The sequence below is a fragment of the Sarcophilus harrisii genome, chromosome 4 (assembly GCF_902635505.1).
Source record: "Sarcophilus harrisii chromosome 4, mSarHar1.11, whole genome shotgun sequence".
Lineage (NCBI taxonomy): Eukaryota > Metazoa > Chordata > Mammalia > Dasyuromorphia > Dasyuridae > Sarcophilus > Sarcophilus harrisii.
This window is the reverse complement of record NC_045429.1, coordinates 320,993,939-321,014,410: the sequence shown is the minus strand read 5'-3', so window position 1 is coordinate 321,014,410 and position 20,472 is coordinate 320,993,939. Positions and strand designations below refer to the sequence as shown.

Below are 20,472 nucleotides of genomic sequence, written 5' to 3'. Positions count from 1 at the left end.
ACAGGAGCCGGCCGTACCTCCTCCTCTACCTCAGGGTGGCAGAAGGAACGAGTGGACAGATCATCAGTCAGGTCTTCATGGCTGCTGTGAGGCGGTTCCATCTTCCCACTGAAGAACAGGACAGTCTCAGGGCTTGGGTTGGGCCAGGACAAGATTCCTTGCTTGTCCACACAGCATAGCACCTGCAGCAGGAAGGGACCTGATAAGGGAAGTGCCCAATGCTACCCTTGACTCTGTATGGGACACCCTGAGTCGCAGAAGTGTCTTCCTGTCTTTGGGAATAAGCTGGCCTGCAGAGCCCAGAGAGGACAGAAATTCTGTAAGTCCAAAGAACATTCAAGTTCAAAGGAGAATTCCAGGAATAGAAGGAATAGAGAAGTGTCGGGCTAAAGCAAAGCTTCTCTGGTCTAGGAGTTTAAAATCTAGGTGCTGTCAAGGATTAGAGTGCTGGACCTAGAGTAAGCAAGACCCAAGTTCAAATCCTGCCTTCCTAGCCATATGAATTTGAGCAATCTGCCTCAGTTTTCTCATCCGTAAAATGGGAATAGTAATAGCACCTACCTCCCAGGATTGTTGTTAGGATCAAATGAGATAATATTTGTAAGTTTTTTTGCAATCTTAGTTATTATTAGCACTGCTATTACTGAAAGACAACAGCTTCTTCCTCAAAGCGGGGTTCCTATAGTATCCCTTCCTTTCCCCAACTTTTCAGGGCCTCTCTTTTCAGACAGGGATGATCCTCACCGTTACAGAGCCCAAGCTGTGCAGCAAGCTAGAGCTGTAGCTCAGTGTAGATGACTTTCCTTGGATCACCCTAAGGAAGTGACCCCAAATGCAGCGGAGCATTTCCTAGTTGGAAGAGAAGACATTGTGAAAACCATGAGGATTTGGGGGCTTGGATTTTGAGGGAATCAAACCTAGAGCTCAAAGGAAAGTTCCGAGGTAGAAGAAGCATGGAGAAGTATCAGTTTCAACCAAAGCTTCTCTGGTTCAGGAACAGGAAATTAGGGGAAAGGGCTCAGATTCAGTCCAACAAGACAGGGACTATTAGACTACAAAAGTCCCAAGAGAAAAGTCAGGGTCAAAAACTTCTCAAGGTTTAGGGGAGGGAAAAGAAGAATTTGAAGATGGGGAAATCACCTGAGAGGAGACCACTTCTGTGTAGCTGCTGAGAGTGTCTTCTGAAAACTTGGCCAACTATATCAAGAAATGAAAGCTCTTATCAGTGAAACAGCTAAGACAGGTTCAAGCAGTAGTAAGTGAAGGCAACACCAAGAGCTCTGCCCTAAGTTAAGGTCTCCACTTTCTCTGAAAGAAGATACATCAGGAGACAGTGTCTCCATACAGAGGAAAATGTGAGGGATGGGAGGAGAACCACCAATGGCAAGAACCTCATATTAATGTCCTTCTTCTATGCTAACTAGCTCACTACACTCACCAATGGTCTGATCCCAGTATGTATAAGTCAAACTATCCTTAGGGCATACAGTCAAACCCTCTCTTCTCTTCCTTCTACCTCTCCACAGTGAAGATGTCAAAACTTGACTTACCAGGGAGCTGGGTGAGGCTTTGCTCATCTGGGCCAGGACTCGGGCCTCCCCACAGGCTGTGGCCAGTACCCAAAGAACGGGAAACAACAGTGGGAGGATTGGCAGGACACCATTCACCTGAAGAAAGAAAAACCCACCACCAGAGTAGCCTAAAGATCTATTGTATTGCCCCACAAGGGGAAAGAAAGGGAGGGATTTTTCTGGTTATGTGGCCAATCCATAGGTATAAGAATAGGAAACAAGGACCACCGTGAAAGATTATCTGACCAAGGAAGGAATACAACTCAGGCGTAGGCTTAGGTATCAGACTCTAGCTTTGTACCATATTTGAAAGATGGTCTTCTCTTGACCATTCCATTTAAAAAATGATCACATCGTCACATTTTGCCTCTCCCCAAAGGAAAAAAAAAATCTAGCATCAGAGCAGTTCAATGGGAAAAGTCCTCACACACCTGGAATAAATCTGAGCAAAAGCTACTCTTTGGTGAGAGGTATAACAGAGTAACCCAGAAATGTAATTAAAGAAAGAAACAAGCTCAAAGGAAAGAATTCCTTACCTGCAGCTGGAGTAAGGTATATTGCCAAGAGGTGACTCCTGGAGCCTTGAACACAAAGCGCAGGGCATTAGTGATGAGGAAGCTGGCCTGTTGGGAAAAGAACAGAGTCTCAATTCCTTCTAGCCTCCTTACACACAAGGCAAAGCCTACACTCTCAAAAAGCACTCTCCTCTTTCATTTCTCCTCAAATTTGCCTGGGCATCTCTTAGGCAACATAGTCACATGCACTTGTGCACAGAGTCTCTGCCCCGTTCGTCATGCCCGTGGCTCCCCGGCCTGACCCACCCTCCTCTCCTCCTCCTCACCAGGACCACAGGCACCGCGTATCGCAGCATCACTGACTGCACCGTGAACCTCTCATTGTCTAGAGCAGTCACTGGTCGAGCCAAGGCCATATCCAAGCACCATCTGAAGAAAAAAACAGCCTCAGCCCCAGGCTTCATCCAGATAGCCAAAACGTATCACACGGACATGTCACTAGTCCCTCAAACTGACTCATTAGCTGGCAAAATGTCCAATCTTTAATCCCACCCCTGCCCAGCTCAGTCTCCCACTGCTGGCTCAGAGATCAGTCCAATGACCAATGTCTCCAAAAAATCCCCACTGAGAAGAGAGTGAGTACGTGAGCTAACAAATTTCTATCAGGAGAAGAGTAAGAAAGAGAGCAATTTTTTGTAAGAAGGGCAGCATCCCTCTCACCTGATGTTATCCAACACAGGGGTCTTAAGAACTCGGAAGAGTCGGTGTTGTTGGGGGTTCTGTGGTCCCTTCTTCACTTCTCCCCGTGGAGAGGGAGGAGGAGAAAAGGGGGGAAACAGATCACCTGGCTCCAAGACAATGTGCTCATCATCCTGTCAGCAAAGGGGGGAAAGATGGACAAGAGTAGATGAAAATGTTAGTACCCAGACATCCCTATAGCATCCTAACTTATAGCCATAGGTCCTCTATGATTCCTGACAACTGGGAAGATTGCTTGGGGTAATGTAGATATTGGAAAGTAAATAAGCAACTGGGAGAGAGCCTTTTAAGGTTTCTGGCAATTTAAAAACAGCAGAAAGAAGAGGGTAGGAATAAGAAGACATACTAAATAGCAAATCATGCCCTATACTATCCAAAGTCACAGCTGAGAAATTGAGGAACTAGCTATGGCATTGAAGCTTCAGGAATAAACTGATATCCTCCCACTATCCCAGCAATATTTCCCAGGGAAGGGGAAGAAAAACCCTGAGTTACCTTGATCCCCCTCAGGGAAGCAAAGGATTCCTGACCTGGCCTCAGGGCAATGACATCTCCCTCCACCAGCAGGCTGACTGGCAGATTTACCAGGTGTCCATCTCGGTAGGCCCAGTGCAAGGACCAGGATGGGGCAAAGGGCATATGAAGATCAGGGTACATGGCATTTGGCCACCTGACTTCCTTACCATCCCTAAGGGCATCTGGAGAGAAGAGGAAGAAGGAAATAATGCAATCTTTGACAACTCCCCAAAACAAATGCTCCAGAATAATCAAACCAATCTCTTCACTTTACCCAAATCCAACTATCTCATTTTCATTTCTCTACCTTTAACACTTTCTTATCCATCTCTGGGAATGTTTTCTCTACATTTCCACACATTCTCAATTCAGAATCATCCTCAAGACCCAGCTTAAATCCCTACCATCTGAACCAATGAAGTGGCACTTTATCATAAACAATATTTTCAATGGATCATGAATCCCTGGCTCTAGAGCTGGATTTCAAATTGTTACTTAACTTTCATTCTTAATCTTCCAACTCACTCAGAATTGGGCCAGGGCAGGGACAAGCACCAAGTTGCCAGCCTTGGTGGTCAAAGGTCTGAATGGCAGTAAGAGAGGAGAAAGCCAAAATTCTGCTATCCCAGGGTACCCTCCCCAGCCCCCAAAAGGACCAATCCCCACCCTTACCGCTTATTTGATCAATGATTCCCCGAAGTCTTCTCTCTACCTCCTGGCGTTTCAGCCGCTCCTGCCTCCCAATGAGGATGAGGTTCAGAAGCAGCAACAGAAGAAGTGCCGTAGCATTCACCAACTCTACCCCTTGGCTGTATGAAGAAAGCCAGACAGCTCAGGGGCCATGGGCAGAGCCTCCAGTCCAGCCCACCTTCAGGACTCAAAATATTTTCTCCCGGCCCTAACTTCCCTCCCCAGCCAGGAGGCTGCCTCACTCAGATTGCCCAACATGAGCCTGGTCTTCCGGCCTCAGTCACAGAACAGAAGAGATGTCCATACAGCTCAGGGCCCTGGCCCAAAAGGTAGTACATGGCCACAAGTCTTTGTTCTCACTTGCCCTAGCTCATGGGGCAATTTTTGCTCTCCCCTATTAGCATTATGGATGAAAGAAGAAGAACTTTCTTCTGGGCCTGGGAAGGAAAACAGGAGTGGGGGGAAGCAGGTGGAGAACCACTTCTTTCTGGTAGCCACCAGGGTACCATGTTTACCTCCCAGCTGGCTGACTCCCATAGCAGCCCAGCAGCAGCAGCACTGCCAACAGCATCAGGGAAGCACCCGGCCAGTGAAAACAAGAACAGCGGTTACCATGGTGCAGGAAGCTCCTTTTCCATATCTCCTAAGGAGGGAGTAAAGATGTTGCAAATCAGTAGCTGGATTCAGGTGCCAGAATGGGGCACCAAGGGGTCATTCGGGTCATGTATCTAGCCTCCTTCTCACAGACACTTGCTCCTGACCTTCTGCTCATCTCTCAGGCAAAGTTATGAATAAGCCAAAGATTTGCCTATTGTTACTAGAGATCAGGATCCAGGAAATCATTAAAAGGAAACCCTTACTTTTTTAGGCTTTTAAATGATGGTCCCCAGTGAAAAGTTCTAGATTTACAAACTTCACTTTGCAAAGGTAAGAGTAAGCACCCCTTAAACTTATACTGATTCTTTCTTGCACTCTATACTCCTCTTAGCAAATAAATTTCCTAGGCATCCTCCCACTCAATTGTCTGGGCCAGGATCAAAGGATTTAGAGCTGCGAAGTACCTCTGAAATCATTTAACCCAACTCCTCTATTTTACAGAGCAGGAAACTAAGAAATAGAATAGTTAAGAAATTTGCTCTAGCATGATAAATGTGGAAATATTTTTATAAGAATTCACAGGTTTAACGTATACTGAATTATTTATTGTCTAGGGGAGGGGGGGGGAGGAGAAGGGAGGGAAAAAAAATTTGAACCTAAGGTTTTACAAGAGTGAATGTTGGAAAAAAAAAAAAAAAAGAGTGAATGTTGAAAACTATCTTTGCATGTATTTTGAAAATAAAAAGCTATTATTTTAAAAAAATATTTTAAAGAAATTTGCCCAAAGCCATGCATGTAGCAAATAACAAAGCTGGGATTTGAGCCAAGATGTTCTATCAAATCTGGGATTCTTTCTACTATACACTACTTTGGCCTAAGCCTGGAAGGGAGAAAGAGGCAATATCAGCTCCTCTGCTGGCAGCCCTGATACACAAAGCAGGGAAAAATCTCACCTTCCATGTCAGGTTTTTCTTCTGCTCCTTTAGGTGCCCCTCTAGCACTGCCTCCAGCTGCTCCTTCAGGATACTAAGGGCCTTACCTGTGGATAGGCCCAGGGCCAAGGGAGGATCGCCCTACAGAAGAAAGCACAAAGCATCATAACCATCTTGTAGAAACCCTTTAGGTCACTGCCAGAAGTTATTTAGATTTAGATTTCCCTAAGTTCAATATTGGGAGAACAGACTTTGGGAGACTGAAGGCCTCCAAAAAATTTGAGCTCTACCCCATGTTCCAGGTTGCTAAAGTGACCAGGGAAAAAAAAATCCCACCCCTATTGCTAAACCAGGAGAAAATGAGGTCTCAATATCTCTGAGAGGACCCTTAGGAGATGAGAACATAAGTGCATGAATAAGAGGAATGTTAAGGGCCAGCAAAAGAGCATCAATGTTTAATATATACAACGACTACAACAATTTAAATAAAGTCAAATTGGAGAAGCTCTGTTCAAATATAAGAGTCAATGCTAGATGGTCAACATTAAAGGACACATCAAACTTAACTGTTTGGAGGGGAAGATACTTTTAAAGGGGGTTTGTTTGGACATATGTTGGGAAATAGCTATTGTGCCAAAACAAAATGTGTCAGAAAATTAAGTTTAAAAAAATAAATGAAGGTCTGAAAGAAATACCCTTCATAAAGGAATTGATAAGCCAGGGAAGGTGGCTTATGTACAGAGAAGGATTGTTGATTCTAACAGCAATGATACCCAAAATTTTCTATTGAGGGTTAAGGACAGAGGATCAGTGGGCTATCTGGCCCTCAATCAGCCCTCTCAGATTCTTTTACACTGAAAAGTCTGTGACTTATACTATCATGTGCCTATAGACCCATCTAATCAAGGTGCCTGCCCCATTTTATTGCTCTTTCCTTCCAGCTTCGGTTTTTCCCTCCCTGCAACAAATCATGTTACAAATATCCAATAGTAAAGGTTGTGAAAACTCATACTCATTCAAGTAAAAGTATGTACAAATTATCAATTAAACATTTTTTAAAAGAAGAAATAACTATTGGTATAGGGAGTTCATATTCAAGATATCCATCCATTTTCCTATTGGGGAATTCCAGTGGACTTAGGCTTCATAGGAAGTACCAGCTGAGACTAAAGTTTATCTCATCTAACTTTTTACTGTTAGCTTAAAAGTAGAGAAAAATCAACAAAGAAGTGTAAATAAAGGCTTCCAAGGGAAAGATGAAAATGAAAAACAAAACTTCTGATTACCTGAAGCACTGGGCAAGAGAAATGTATCCCACCCCAGGGAGGGGAGACAGTGGAATTATAACTGGCCTTGTACAAATGATTCAGGTTTAAAGACCAAGAACCACTTGTATCCTCCGCCTTACATCTACCTTTATATTGAGGCTTAGATCTTTACATAAAGATGCTAAAGTTCAGAATAACTCTTCAGACAGGACTAGATAATCAGAGAAGACAAGAAAACAGCCTGAAGCAAGAATAGCCAACCAATTAAATAATAAACAATGAGGCATTGGATTAGATAGTGGAGCATTAGGCCAAAAAAATCTTTCCCTGAGAAAACTTACATTTTATAGGTGGAGACAATATGCAATTAATAAGCAGATATAAAATAAATACAAGGTAAGTTATTTTGTAATGGGTGGGGATGGGGCACATTAACAGTTTGGCCTTCACAGAAAAGGTGGTCCTCGAGTGGAGCTTTGGAGGAAATAAGGGATTCAAAGAGACATGGGAGATATTGCAAAGGCTTGAAGATAGAAGACAATTATGTGATAAATAGCCAGAAAGCCAGTTTGAACTATAGAACTTGAAAAAGGAAGTGAATAAACATTTATTTATGTAGTGCTTCTTATAAGCCAGACACTGTGCTATGTACCTTTACAAATATTATCTCATTTGATCTTCCAACAATACCTACACTCTTGTAACAGCACCTACTTCAAAGGATTGTTATAGAAGCCACTGGTCAGATCAGAATTCTTAGAAAATTACTTTCACAAAAAAATTTTTATGGTGAGTTTCTCTGATAAAGACTTCATTTCTCAAATACACAGAGAAGTCAAATTTATAAAAATAAGAGTCATTCCCCAAGTTGATAGTCAAAGGATATGAAGAAGCAGTTTTCAGAAGAAGTAATCAAAACTATCTAAAGCCATATAAAAAATTGCTCTAAATCACTACTGATTAGAGAAATGCAAATTAAAACAATTCTGAGATACTACCTCACCCCTATCAGATTGGCTAATATGACAAAAAAAGAAAATGACAAATGTTAGAGGGGATGTGGGAAAATTGAGACACTGATGCACTGCTGGGGGAATTGTAGATTGATTCAACCATTCTATAGAGCAATCTGGAATTATATCCAAATGTCTACATTTGGTATGTATACATACCCTTTGATTAAAAAATACCACTGTTATGTCTGTATCCCAGAGAGATTAAAAAAAAGGGGGGGGGGGCTTATTTGTAAAAAATATTTATAGTAGCTTTTTTAGTGATGGGAAAGAATTGGAAATTGAGGGGATATCCTGCATTGGGGGGGGTATATCATTGGGGAATGGCTGAACAAAAAGTGGTATGTGGCTGTCATGGAATACTATTGTTGTATAAGAAATGACAAGCGAGACTCTCTTAAAAACAAAACAAAACCTGGAAAGACTTACATGAACTGATACAAAGTGAAATGAACTGAACTAAGAAAACTGCATTACATAATAATAGCAATGTTGTACAATGATCGACTGTGAAGCCTTTATCAGTTATCAGCAATACAGTGATTCAAGGGATCCAAGGCAATGCTGAAGGACTTAGGATGAAAAATGTTATCCATCCCCAGAGAAAAAACTGATGGAGTCTGACTAAAGACTAAAGCATATTTTAAAAAAAAAACAAACTTTTGTTTTTCTTGGGTAGTTTGTTTTGGTCTGTGTTTTCTTTTACAATATGGCTATATTTTGTATGATACCCATATATAATCTATATTAAATTGCCTTCTCAATGAGGAGGGAAGGTAGGAAATGAGAGAACTAGGAACTCGATTTTTAAAAATAAACATTGTTTTTACATGTAATTAGGGAAAAAAACAAGTTACTAAAATAAAAAAGAAAAGAGAATTACTTTCATAGCTATGTGGAAGATGAAGAAAGGAGAAATTTAAACCCAAGAGATTAATCAGGAGGCTATAGCAATAGCATAAGAGATGAATATTGAGGGTGAATAGAGGTAATAGAAAAGGAAGAGATGTGGAGCCATAAATAGCAAGATTTGTCCATTGATTGGGTAAATAGAATAAAGAATAGGCTAACAAAGATAACACCAAAGTTAAAAACTTAAGATGACTGAAAGGACAGTAGGAGCCTCATCAGAAATAGAAAAGTGCAAAAGAAAGTGGGCTTTAGAAGAAAGATAATATACTGAGTCTGAAAAGCTTATAGGACATTCAATTTGAAATATCTTAGAATCAGTTATAAATAAGAGAATGGAAATCACAATGAAACCCATGGAAACTAATGAAGTCGTAGAGTGAGAGAATGTTGTTTGTTCTCCTTTGTTCTTCAAGAGGACTATGGGAGGTGATGTCAGGACATACACATAAATGGGATTTAAGTGAGTGCAAGGCATCTGCCTCACTTTCCCTTCCAGAGTCATCTGAGTTCCAGTAATAAGATTCAGATCAGGAAGATTGGATTTAGCCCTGGATGCTTTGGGATTTTTTTAAGCTAAAGTTTTTAACAGGTCTCAGTTTGACTGAGGCAACACTTAAGCAGTGATTAAGGCTGGTAAAAAATGAAAAGAGACAAAGACAGGCCTTTTTTATCTAGTCAAAAAAAAAACAAAAAAAAAAAACAATCTGGGAGGAAAGACCCTCAGGGTTTCTGGCCAAAATAGAAACAGTTCTATTTATATTCATTCTGAATCAATCAGGGCCCAAAGACTAAGTGGGGCTTGGCCTGGGACCTTTTTTTTTTTTTTTTTTTTTTTTTTTGGCCAATCAATGACAAGTTACACTGACAAAGAACAGAGGAGGACCAAAACAGAACTTCAGAGACTATCCACGTTAGGAGGGTGGTATGGATGATGAGCCAGCCTAAAGGAAACTGAATGAGGAAGAATGGTCAGACAGGTAGGAGTGGCAGGTTAAATCTAGAGAAAATAAATTATCCATGAGGAGAGTGTAGTCAGCAGGGTCAACCTCTGCAAAGGAGTTGAGAAACGTGAAGTTTGAGAAAATACCCATGGGTTTGGTAACTCAGATCACTATGGATTTAGATGACAGGAATTTCAGAGAGGAGTTCAGATAACTTATTCTAGGAGTTTAGGTATGAAAAAGAAGAGAGGTACTGGACAACAACTTCTAGGGAATGATCATTAAATGAAGTTTTGTTTTATTTTTTTCAGTATAGAGAAGCCTTGGATATGTTTGAAAATGGCAAGAAAGGAGCCAATAGACTAAGAGTTCAAACATTTAGGATCAAGGGCACTCCTCTTCATCAGTCTAGAATAAAGAAGTGAATGAGAGATAATGTCAAAGGCTTTTGAGAAGAGGGGACTAATGAAAAATGGCCTATTTTCTATGTAAGGTAGGAGATAAGGGACTCTGCTGAGAGGGAGAGATAAGATGTGAGAGGCTTGAGGAAAGAAGTGAAAATCTAAACAGCCCAGTCTGTGGGAAGAGAGCATCAAGATTGAATTAGGGAGAAGGGTCATCATGCTACATCGAGGGCCTACCTGAGCTTAAGTAACATAAATTTGTCATGCATCCAGTAGCGAGATTGCATGACTTCATTTAGTTTCATTTAGCAGTGGGTAGGAGTAGGAGACAGATGGTGAGAATAATTTAGAATTGGAACTTGGTAAGGCATGGAACTGATAGGACAGAGTAATAATCCATTCAAGAGTAGGAGACAATGCAGAGTTGAACTGGATAACTATAGGGCTGAGAATGGCAAGAGAAGAAAGTGAGGTAAGAGCAGGATGATGTCCTGGAATCAAACTGAGGGATGGAAGGATTGAAGGGTCAAATAAGGAAAAAGAATAGATGGTAGAAGGTTATAATCTACTAAAGGAATCAGAGGGTTTCTGTTTGTTAAAGTGGAAGCTTGTGAGATGATCAAGGGTATGGCCACCTATGTCTGTAGCTAAGGAAATATGGAGAAATCAAGGGAGCTAAGAATATTTCAGAATTGCAAAGTCAAAGTATTTATGTCCCCTAGTATGAAGGCAGGTGTTGAAAGAAGAGATTGTGAGTCAAGCCTCCTTGAGAAGAAAGAAGAAAGACATTGGGACTGAAAGAAAAGTAGTAGGCTCTGAATTAGGCAGAAAATTTGAATGGAGTGAGCCTTAAAAGAGCATAGACAGCTGCTGAGTGATGACAACAAAGGAAGCCTTACATGAGAAGCAAAGACAAATTTGATTTCCTCTCCAAAATCTTTATGTCAGAGAGTAGGAAAAAGTGCAGCCAGTGATTGAAACATTGGTCAAGGTAGTAGTGTCATATGGGGGAAGCCACCAACACAACCAGTAATGGGAAAACTGCACAAAGGAAAGAAAAGTAGGGAAAGGACATCCAAGTTGCACAGAGCTAAAATTTCACTGGGAAATCACTAAAACTAAGTGAGGACCAAAGCGAAATGATTTCAAGTAGAAAAAGAAAAGAGAACTACAAATAACACACAAAAAGGTTAGTCTTGTCATACAAACTAGGCTGCTGTCACACAGCCTCTTCTCTGACTAGTTATTTGTATTTCTCTTTAGGGACCACAGAACTGTAACCTAACTCCTTCCCAGCATCTAGAAATCTTCAAGGCTAGCTTATTTTCTATTTAAAAAAAAAAATAAAACCCAACAACTCACAAACAACTAAAAACCAAAAACAAGAACCAATGTCCCGCCTCTCGTAAAAAACTCTAGCCTGAGACCTCTCTCTGACTTCTTTCTCAGTACAGTCTGGACATCCCATTTTCTTTCTTAGGGCAGTAGGTGTGGTAGTGCGGCTCCACTCCCAGACTGGCCAATCAGGTTCCAACAGAAAGCAGAGAAAGTATCTTTAAGCATTTACTCCATGCCCCTACCTGCTCCTATTGTGTCTAGCCTGGGGCACCAATCTCTAGACTGGCTATTAAGAAAAACACAGCAAAGGAAAAACAAGGCATTCTATAATTACATGCTTTCCCAAGAAAGTGCCCGCATGCACAGGCTGGTGGTAGGAGAAAATGTAGTTTTCTGTGCCTGATTGCTCCCTATAGATTTTACTTTACTCTGCTGTCAGTATAGTCAAGCTCATCTAAGTAGGGGCAAATTACAAATAGTAAGTGGCAATATCTCACCCCATCTCCAGCAGGCATTTCCATGTTACAAATCAACTCATTGCTTCCTCTTATTTTTGCTGAGTTTCTCCTTCTGTACCACATGCATGGAACTAGTCTTAGGGCTGAGGGACTGAGGTAAGTATCTTTACATTCTTCAATGGTGAATCTGGCCACCAAATGGCCAGAGTAAGGTCCAGGGCAGAGCTGGATCAGGAGAGAATGCCAATCTGCTGGCAGGCAGGCAAGTTCTACTGGCATTTCTAAGAGCATGGTGTGAGAATGGGCTCCTGAGAGTTCCAAGTTGCCTCTAGAGAGGCCATGGCAAGGGAGAGAATAGAGTTTGTTTTGGAAATAAGAACCTGGGTCTGCAAACTCAACTTGAGGTTCAATACATTCCCAGGGTTACCATTCTTATTTATAGAGGCCAATGATCACTTGATTTGGGAGACACAAAAATTTGCTCTAGTTTTAAATACTCAGTTTGAGCAAGATCTTTTCCATGTTTCTCACCCATGCCACCAGATCCAAAGAAACCTCAAATCCCTCAGCTCAGCCCCTCAAAAAAGTAAAGAAATGGTAAAGAATTAAGAAGTACTGCAATTGTTCTGGTCACATTGACACTTTTCAGTTTAAACCAATTTCTCCCCCTCCCCCCCACAATGTTTATCCTTTGTACTCAAGTGGGGAAAAATGGAGAGATTTATATGAAGCTCTGCCTCAGCAAATCTAGCTACAACACAGAGAGAGGATATCAAGAAACCCCCAAGTTCGGAATCCTCTTCATCTCACCCCTATCTCCACCATTAGAGAGGCTGGAGCCTGGGGAGCCTTAAGGACCAAAAGAAGCAGGATGGCTAGTTGCAGTTGCTATAATGTATATACCAAAAGAACAAGAAATTTCTAAAACAGCAGTCCATGTTTCAGGGTTGAATCAATCAGGGGCTACGTCATTGCTCCCAGCAGAAATCTGACTGCCAACCATGTGTTGTCTTTCTTCCAGAACCTTCAACACATCCATGGCACCCATGATCAACATCACAGTTGTCCTTTCTCCGCTGCCTCTGAAAGAGGCAGAACAAGACAACCCTGCTCAACGACAGAATAGAAACAACCTAGGATTTCTGAGCTCCTTGGCTTCACAATTACTGCTTGGGATGGGAATGACAAATTAGGGTTCTCAGTTTGGTCTTAGCAAATCCCCTACCCACCAGGCAAAACACCTCCTAAATGGAATTAGTTAGGACCTGAATGCCCAAGTCTCTAAGGACAGAAATGGGGAAGCACAAAGGTCCAGAGTTAGCTTCCCAGACACATCCCTCTCTAAAGTACAGATCACAACAGGCAGGAGGGCCTACTGATGTATTCTTCATTGCACCCAAAGACCAGGAAGGAGACAGGCTCAGCTTCTGAGAGCCAGCATGGGGAAAGAGTGAAGGGGGGAGGAGTGCACCATTCAAAGGCCAAAGATCGGCATAGTCTCCAACATTTCATGGAGACTTATCAGGACGACCCCAGAGAGACCAATTGCTGGCTGAGAATCATGAAAAGAGAAGAAGATATTAAGTTCACTGTGGAATGACAAATTTGGGACACACTGAGTTTAAAAGGCCTCCATCTTGGAGACAGTTAGTTTAAAATGTCCAATAGGCATCTGGAGAGGAAAGAACAGAACTAAGTGAAAACACTGGAAAAAACAAAAGTAAATATAAGATACCTACTATCTAAAATAACTGACCTTCAAAACAAGTCAAGGAAATATAAGAATTATTAGACTCCTTGAGAAATCTGAATGTATTTCAAGAAATCATGAAAAGAAAATTGCCTTGATTAATTTATTAGCATTAGAAGGCAAAGTAAAAATAGGAAGAATCTACCTGCTGAAAGAAACTCCTAATGTCAGTAAACTGTACATACATACCCCTTGGCCCCAAAAAGTCACTACTAGATCCATGCCCCAAAGAAAGAAGAAAAAGTACAAAGCATTCTGAACAAAAATATTGTACATAAGTACAAAAATATTTGTAATAGTTCTTTTTGTGGTAGCACAAAACTGGAAACAAAGGAGATATCAATTGAGGAGATTGATAAACAAATTATGTTATATAAATATATTGTGCTGTAAGAAATTATGAATGGGCCAGGTTGGGATTACTTCTATGAGTTGATTTAGAGTTAAGTGAGAAAAAACAAGAAAAATTTATACACAAACAGCAGTATTGTAAAGAAACAGAACACACTTTAAAGACTTCAGCATTCTGATCCATGAAATGACCAAACAAGACTCAGGCAAAGGTAGGCAACCTATAGCCTAAGGGCCAAATAAAATAAAATAAAATAAAACTTGATTTTAAAATGTCAAAACCATTCTCAGTCCAAAGCTGGCAGAATCAGTTGCCTTCTGAACCCTGCTTTAGAATACTGATCAAAGAATGCTACTTATGTCCAGACAGAAAGATGATGGACTTAAGGTATAATATATTAATACTATATGGCAAAAATGACAAAAAAGTAAAATGTTAATTATTGGAGGGGCTATAGGAAAATGAACTCTTGGGGAAATTATGAACTAACTGATGCAACAGTTCTGGAAAGCAATTTGGAATTATATATACCCTCAGTCACTAAACTAGGCATGTTCTTTGTCCCAGTAATACCACTATTAGGATTATACCCCTCAATATATATCGAAAATATAGAGAAAAGATCCATATATATATCAAAATTATTATAGACGTATTTTTTGTTATAGTAAAGACCTAGAAAATTGGGTGTCCATTAATTGGGGAATAACTGAATAAATTATATGTGTATATAATATTATACAGCAAGAAATAGTAAAAAAAAAAAAAAAAAAAAAAGGATGGATTCTGAAAAGCCTGGGAAGAACTGTATGAACTGATACAGAATGAAGTGAACCAACAGAACTATTTATGAAATAATCAAAACTTTATAAAGTAAAGCAATTTTGAAAGTCAAGAATCCTATGAAATGGCCAATTATGATTCCAGAAGACTTAAGATGATACATGCCTTCCAATGCTTGGTAGAAGGGTGATAAGCTATAGGTACAGAATGAGACATTTTCAGGCATGCCCAATTTAACACAATTTTTTGGCTTGTTTGTTTATCGACATTTATTTGTTACAAAGAAGGGCTTTTATGGGATAAGGAAGAGGCAAAATGAAAGAAAAAAAATCACCAATAAAACATTTTAGAAATACAGAAGAAAAGAAAAGGGGCTCATAAGAGGACACAGACAAGTAGGATAATATAAGTATCATCACATCAAATTTACCTATGTATATATTTTAAAACTGTACATAAATTAATAGTTTAATATAAAATCTTTTCCTGACCTTCTTTGCATATGGAAATAACCACATTTGTTAATTATTTCCTAGTTCATAATACCTTTTTTTAAAAAGAGAAAAGACAAAAAAAATCTCTGATTTTCAGCAAATCAGCTCTGTCAAGCTAAAAGACAGCAAGATTGAACCTACAGGTCTCTTCTCCCTCAATCCTTCCTTATCCTAATTCTAGCATTTTCTCTTACCTCCTTCTTTCCATCTTCCAGAGCCACTAAGGAACAGGAAGATATTAAGATATATCCACATTTTTAAAGGAGTCCTTCCATCTCTCTATCCTCTAACCACAAGGAGACATGGATTTAATGCCTCACACGCTTCCCTAATGCTATCTTCAAGGAAATAGAATGCTGACACTCCTTAATATAATGCCCCTCAGGCAGGCCACAGTAGATATTGTCCACGTTTTCATTCAGCTTGGGGCTGGGTCATTTTGACTTTCCTCTATCTTCTCCAACCAACTTTTGAGCCTTTTTGCCAACTCAATGGGTATATCAGCTTTCTGACTGGGAAGCCCTGGTGCGTTCCTGGGAAGGCCTGACTGCCTTTGCTCCACCTGAAGCTATTCTAGCTATTACTCTCAGGACCCCTGAAATGTTCACAGACCTTAAGACAAGAATAAAGTAGAAGACAAGTCACTTTCAACAGAAATATGAAAACCAATGAAGCATACTCACTTTGCTGCACTTGCCCTGATTGGGCATCCACAGTTCTGCCTGCTTAAAGAGCATTGAGGATAAGACCTGAGTAACCAAGAGTTAAATAAAACAAGTTCCAATACTGTTCTTAAAGAGACAGAAGAAGAGTTAGAGGACAAAGAAGGAGAGGGGGTCGAGGGTGAAGGGGAGAGAGAAACAAGAGGGCTAAAGAGACAAGAAGGGGAAAGGAATGAAGGAGAGAGAAAGAGATGAAAAAAGGAGGGGGAGAAAGAAATGAGGGGAAAGGGAAGAGAAGAGGAAAGAGAAAGGAGGAGAGAGACAAATAGATAGACAGATAGACCAACCGACCACAGAAAGCCAGAGAGAATATGAACTAGAAGCCCAGTGCTGCAGAGAATCAGGAGCTGCTCCAATCTGCTGATTAATTCAGCCTATTTCCAGTCACGCTGAAGATTCAGGGAGGGAGGAGGCAGCAGCAACAGCAGCAGCGGTAAGAGGGAGGGTGGGAGGCAGAATAGACAGAGAAAGGAGGGAGGAGATTGAGAACAGTAAGGACAAAGTTTGTATAGTGTTCTGCCAGATAATCAGGAGCTTGGCCTATTTGTCATATGAAACCACTAGAATTGAGTTAACCATGTCAGGAGAACAGAAGGTGTATGTTCAAAGATGATATGGATAGAGAAAGGAGTTAACAAGCATCACAGAAACTGGGGTAAAGAAAAGCATCCCTACAGAAGCTATAGATGGTCACCAGCTCCCTAAGGATTATTTTAGGGCCCATTTGTTCCACTATCTCTGAGGCTTTTGGAAAGTTAAGAAAAAGGATGAGGGACAAGGTAGCTTGGAATGACTTCCCTATTGCAGTGGTTCCTAATCCTGGGAATGAAGGAAGGAAGAGAGAAAACAGCAATACAGAATTTTAATTCTCTATTGTACTGTAATGAGAAAAAGACACTGAAGTGGGGGAAGGAGGCTATCCTCAATTAGAAAGGATTTGGGCAGTGGACGCTAGAAAACAGAACTTTAGGCCTAGATGAGTCAAGTAACCAACTGAAGCAAGCACTGCCACAAAGAAGGGGAAAGTCATAAGTCTCTTTTCGATGAAAGTCCTTTTACCACTCCATGGTGGGGGAGGGGAGAGAGAATCATCATAACTCAAATTTATAGTGTTTTGAATATATAAAGCAGTTCCTCCCTATCCTGTGAGATAGGTAGTACAAGTATTATTATCCTCATTTTAAAGATGAGGAAACTGAATTTTTGAGTGACTTGCCTAGGCACATACAGCTAAGCAGAAGTAGACTGTCATTATGTTGAGCAAGTGAAGAGTTGTAAAAACAGCTGATGACAAATCCCAAAGAGTGAGACAGGCCTGGAGGGCTATTGCTAGGGTACAGGGAGCTCTCTTGAAGGATAGTCAGACCACTTCACCTCCAAGACACAGACAAGGGATCTTACTTAGGACTCAGACTGAACTAATTAACAAAATTAACAAGTTGTTTCATGAGATCTAGAAGCTTTTTGAGCCCCAGTCTTAAGTGAGTGAACATTCTTGCAGTGCACAAAACACTTAGATATGGATCAAAGAAGCAAGAGGGTAGCCCCAGAAGAATTGCATTTCCACACATCCATTGCAAAAGTGGTGGACTTTGGATATGGGACATTGAATATACCAAACCAATACAGTTGAACGTGTCTGTTGGTTGGTTTTATAAAACTAACTTGCTTTCCTCCCTTCCATTTAAAATCTTTGCTATAAGAGAGAAGAATGTATTTAGAAATGAATATGATAGTTTAAAAAAAAAAAGGCTTAATATTTTGGAAGCAAAAGGAATATGGGGGAAGAAGAGATGAAAGGCCATTAAAATAGATGGTCCCAGCTGCCTTTTTAGATAGTACCTCAGAGAGATATGATAGGAAAGAAAACCTAAAGCATCATGGCTATAACTGCAAAGAGGAGAGAAGCAGAAGAGTGACAGAGAATGAGCCAGAGTATCTTTCTCTAGGGTACTCCGTTTCCTAGACGACACTATTTCATGCCACAGGAGGGAAGAAAGAACCTTGATACAATACAAGCTGGCCTCTCCCCTCCCCCTTTCAAACACAGCTCCAGGTAGGGCCCCAGGCAAACTCATTGGCATAATGGGGACAGAAAGGAGGACCAATTCAATCTAAAGGTGAATGCTGGTGAAGTTCCAACATTCTCAGCCACTCAGAGGACAGAGGGAAGGGCAGAATCAGCTCCCTATTCAGATCACTTCTGTTTATACAATCTGGCAGCAGTTTCAGGAGTCAGCCCACAAGAGTCTTGTCTGATATTCCCAAACCACGAAGCCCAACTTCGTCTGCTGCTGAGGCTGACCACATAGTGGTATTACTCATTTAAAGAGACACAGTTGCAGAGATGGCTAGCTAAACCCTTGGTGCTGTGCGATGTTACCTAGGAAGAAAAGCTCATAGGGCCTACTTTGACCAGTGATACTGTATCATGTCATGTATGGCAAGCCATAGCACTCATTTCTCAGCAGTAGAAAATAGAAACACTAATTCTAAGAGACAGGAGTTTGGACAGCTACTGTTATAGGATATATACTGTGGGCTACAGAAAAGGGAATTAGATACAGGGAAACACAGCAAGAGATGTCGAAAAAGTAAGGAGGAAGTCAGGGGTCAAGAAATCAGCCAGTTATCAGCCAACCTGATCTTTAGTTTTGTAGCCAGCAGAAAAGCTACCCAGCTACTAATCACAATCAGGCCAGCTTCATGCATTTCCAACACCACAGAGGCTGAAGAAGATTGATTTCCCACTCTGGGCTCAGAAAGTCCAGATCTGGCCCTAGCAAATATAAATTATAATTTTCCAGCCAGAATAGGAAGGGAACAGAAAAATTCCATCATCAGCCATTTAAAGTCCAAACTCCTTAGTTTGGTTTTCTACAATTTGGCTATTACCCCATCTCTCCAAATGTATTTCCCACTACTTCCCTACATAAATCTGCTTGAGTCAAACTGGTTTACTGATTTTTCTTCAAACATGAGAAAAACAATCCCATTTCAACCAATTTGCTTATGCCTCTTTCATTCATCTATCCTCTGATACCTGTGCCCAATCCATATGTATAAATCTGGCCTTTTCTTCAAGACCCAGGTCTTCCAAAAAAAAATCGCTTTTCTGAATCGTCTCTCTGATTTTTTTCACTTATTTGGCACATGCTACCTGAACAAGTATTGCTATTAATCTATTTTTATATATGTCCCCACTTCTCAACTGGATTTGAACGATCCTCTCTGCCTGCCCACTGGCAACACAGTGCTTCACACAAAGCATACATTTATTTAACAAGCAGCTGATGATACACCCACCCAGGTCTCATCAGCTCAGGAAGGGAAGGAGGAAGATGCAGAGGAAACATGAGCAAATAACTTCCCAGAGATGAACCTTCAGACTTTTTTTGGGCTCAGCCAGTGGACTTTTCAGGACTTTGATCCCCATGACAACAGGAAATGGTGTTTCACCATCAGGGTCAAACCGGACAACAGTATTCTCTTCTTACCTCAGAGCCAGGGATGGGCCAAAGATCTATAGCTATAAAGGAATTCTTTCCTAAAATTTTTTACAGATGAGATTAACCTCGCAGTCAGCTGAGATAAATTATTGGCTCAGCAAATAGGCAGACATATATCTCGTTTCCCTCTGACCACACTTCAGTGTCCAACAGTATCAGCCATGGAACTCAGATAACTAGATGATATTTTAGTTTCCACCTGTCATTCTGTGGCATAAGAAAGTACCAGACCAACAAGAAAAGCTACTGAATGGTTCTGCTTTACTCTCTTTGAAGGAAATTTGCCAGTACACTTTATCAAGACTTAGCTGTCCCAGCGATACCACTAATAGATCTGTATTCCAAAGACAAAAAAAAAAAAAAAAAAAAAGGAAAAGGCCACATACACATAATAATATTCATAGTAGAAATTGAGGGGGTATCCATTAATTGAGGAATAATTGAACAAGGTATTTATAGGACTGCGATGGAATACTATTGTGCTATAAGAAAGAATGAGGAAACTTCCAGAAAAACCTAGAAAAACTTGTATGAACTAATGCAAAGTGAAGTAAGCAGAAACAGGAGAACATTGTACACAGCAACAACAATATTGTACAATGATCAACTGTGAATGGCTTAGCTAACCTCAGCAATACAATAATCCAAGTCATTTCTGAAAGACTTGTGATAAAAAAAAAATACTATCCATCAGAGCAGCTAGGTGGCCCAGTAGATAGAGCACCAGCCCTGAAGTTAGGAGGATCCGCGTTCAAATCTGACCTCAGAAACTTAATACTTTCTAGCTGTGTGATCCTGGGCAAGTCACTTAACCCCAGTTGCCTCAGCAAAAAAAAAACAAAAAAAACCCTATCCATTTCTATAGAAATAATTGATGAAATCTGAACACAGATTGAAGTACACTATTCTTTTACTTTCTTAATTTGTATTTTCTTTTACAACATGACT

At 40.6% G+C, this 20,472-nt stretch overlaps 1 protein-coding gene across 8 annotated transcripts in view; it reads right to left on the bottom strand.

The window, feature by feature from the left end:
• TMEM94 (transmembrane protein 94) overlaps positions 1–20,472 on the bottom strand; it is a 45,752-nt gene that overhangs the window by 11,094 nt on the left and 14,186 nt on the right. For 2 of the 8 annotated variants that reach the window (XM_031965790.1, XM_031965794.1), the window contains exons 1-12: positions 15,977–16,133; positions 5,602–5,721; positions 4,567–4,694; positions 4,034–4,170; positions 3,341–3,543; positions 2,807–2,958; positions 2,413–2,515; positions 2,108–2,194; positions 1,551–1,667; positions 1,141–1,197; positions 745–849; positions 30–182 (exon numbers count right to left, since the gene is read on the bottom strand). In XM_031965790.1, coding sequence (XP_031821650.1) covers positions 30–182; positions 745–849; positions 1,141–1,197; positions 1,551–1,667; positions 2,108–2,194; positions 2,413–2,515; positions 2,807–2,958; positions 3,341–3,543; positions 4,034–4,170; positions 4,567–4,694; positions 5,602–5,721; positions 15,977–16,030 — 1,416 coding nt within the window. In that variant the 5' untranslated portion in view covers positions 16,031–16,133. Of the gene's footprint in view, positions 1–17; positions 183–744; positions 850–1,140; positions 1,198–1,550; positions 1,668–2,107; positions 2,195–2,412; positions 2,516–2,806; positions 2,959–3,340; positions 3,544–4,033; positions 4,171–4,566; positions 4,695–5,601; positions 5,722–15,976; positions 16,135–16,306; positions 16,407–20,472 lie in introns of those variants that run through there. The other 6 variants (XM_003768469.4, XM_023502560.2, XM_023502556.2 and 3 more) reach the window with 5 other exon arrangements.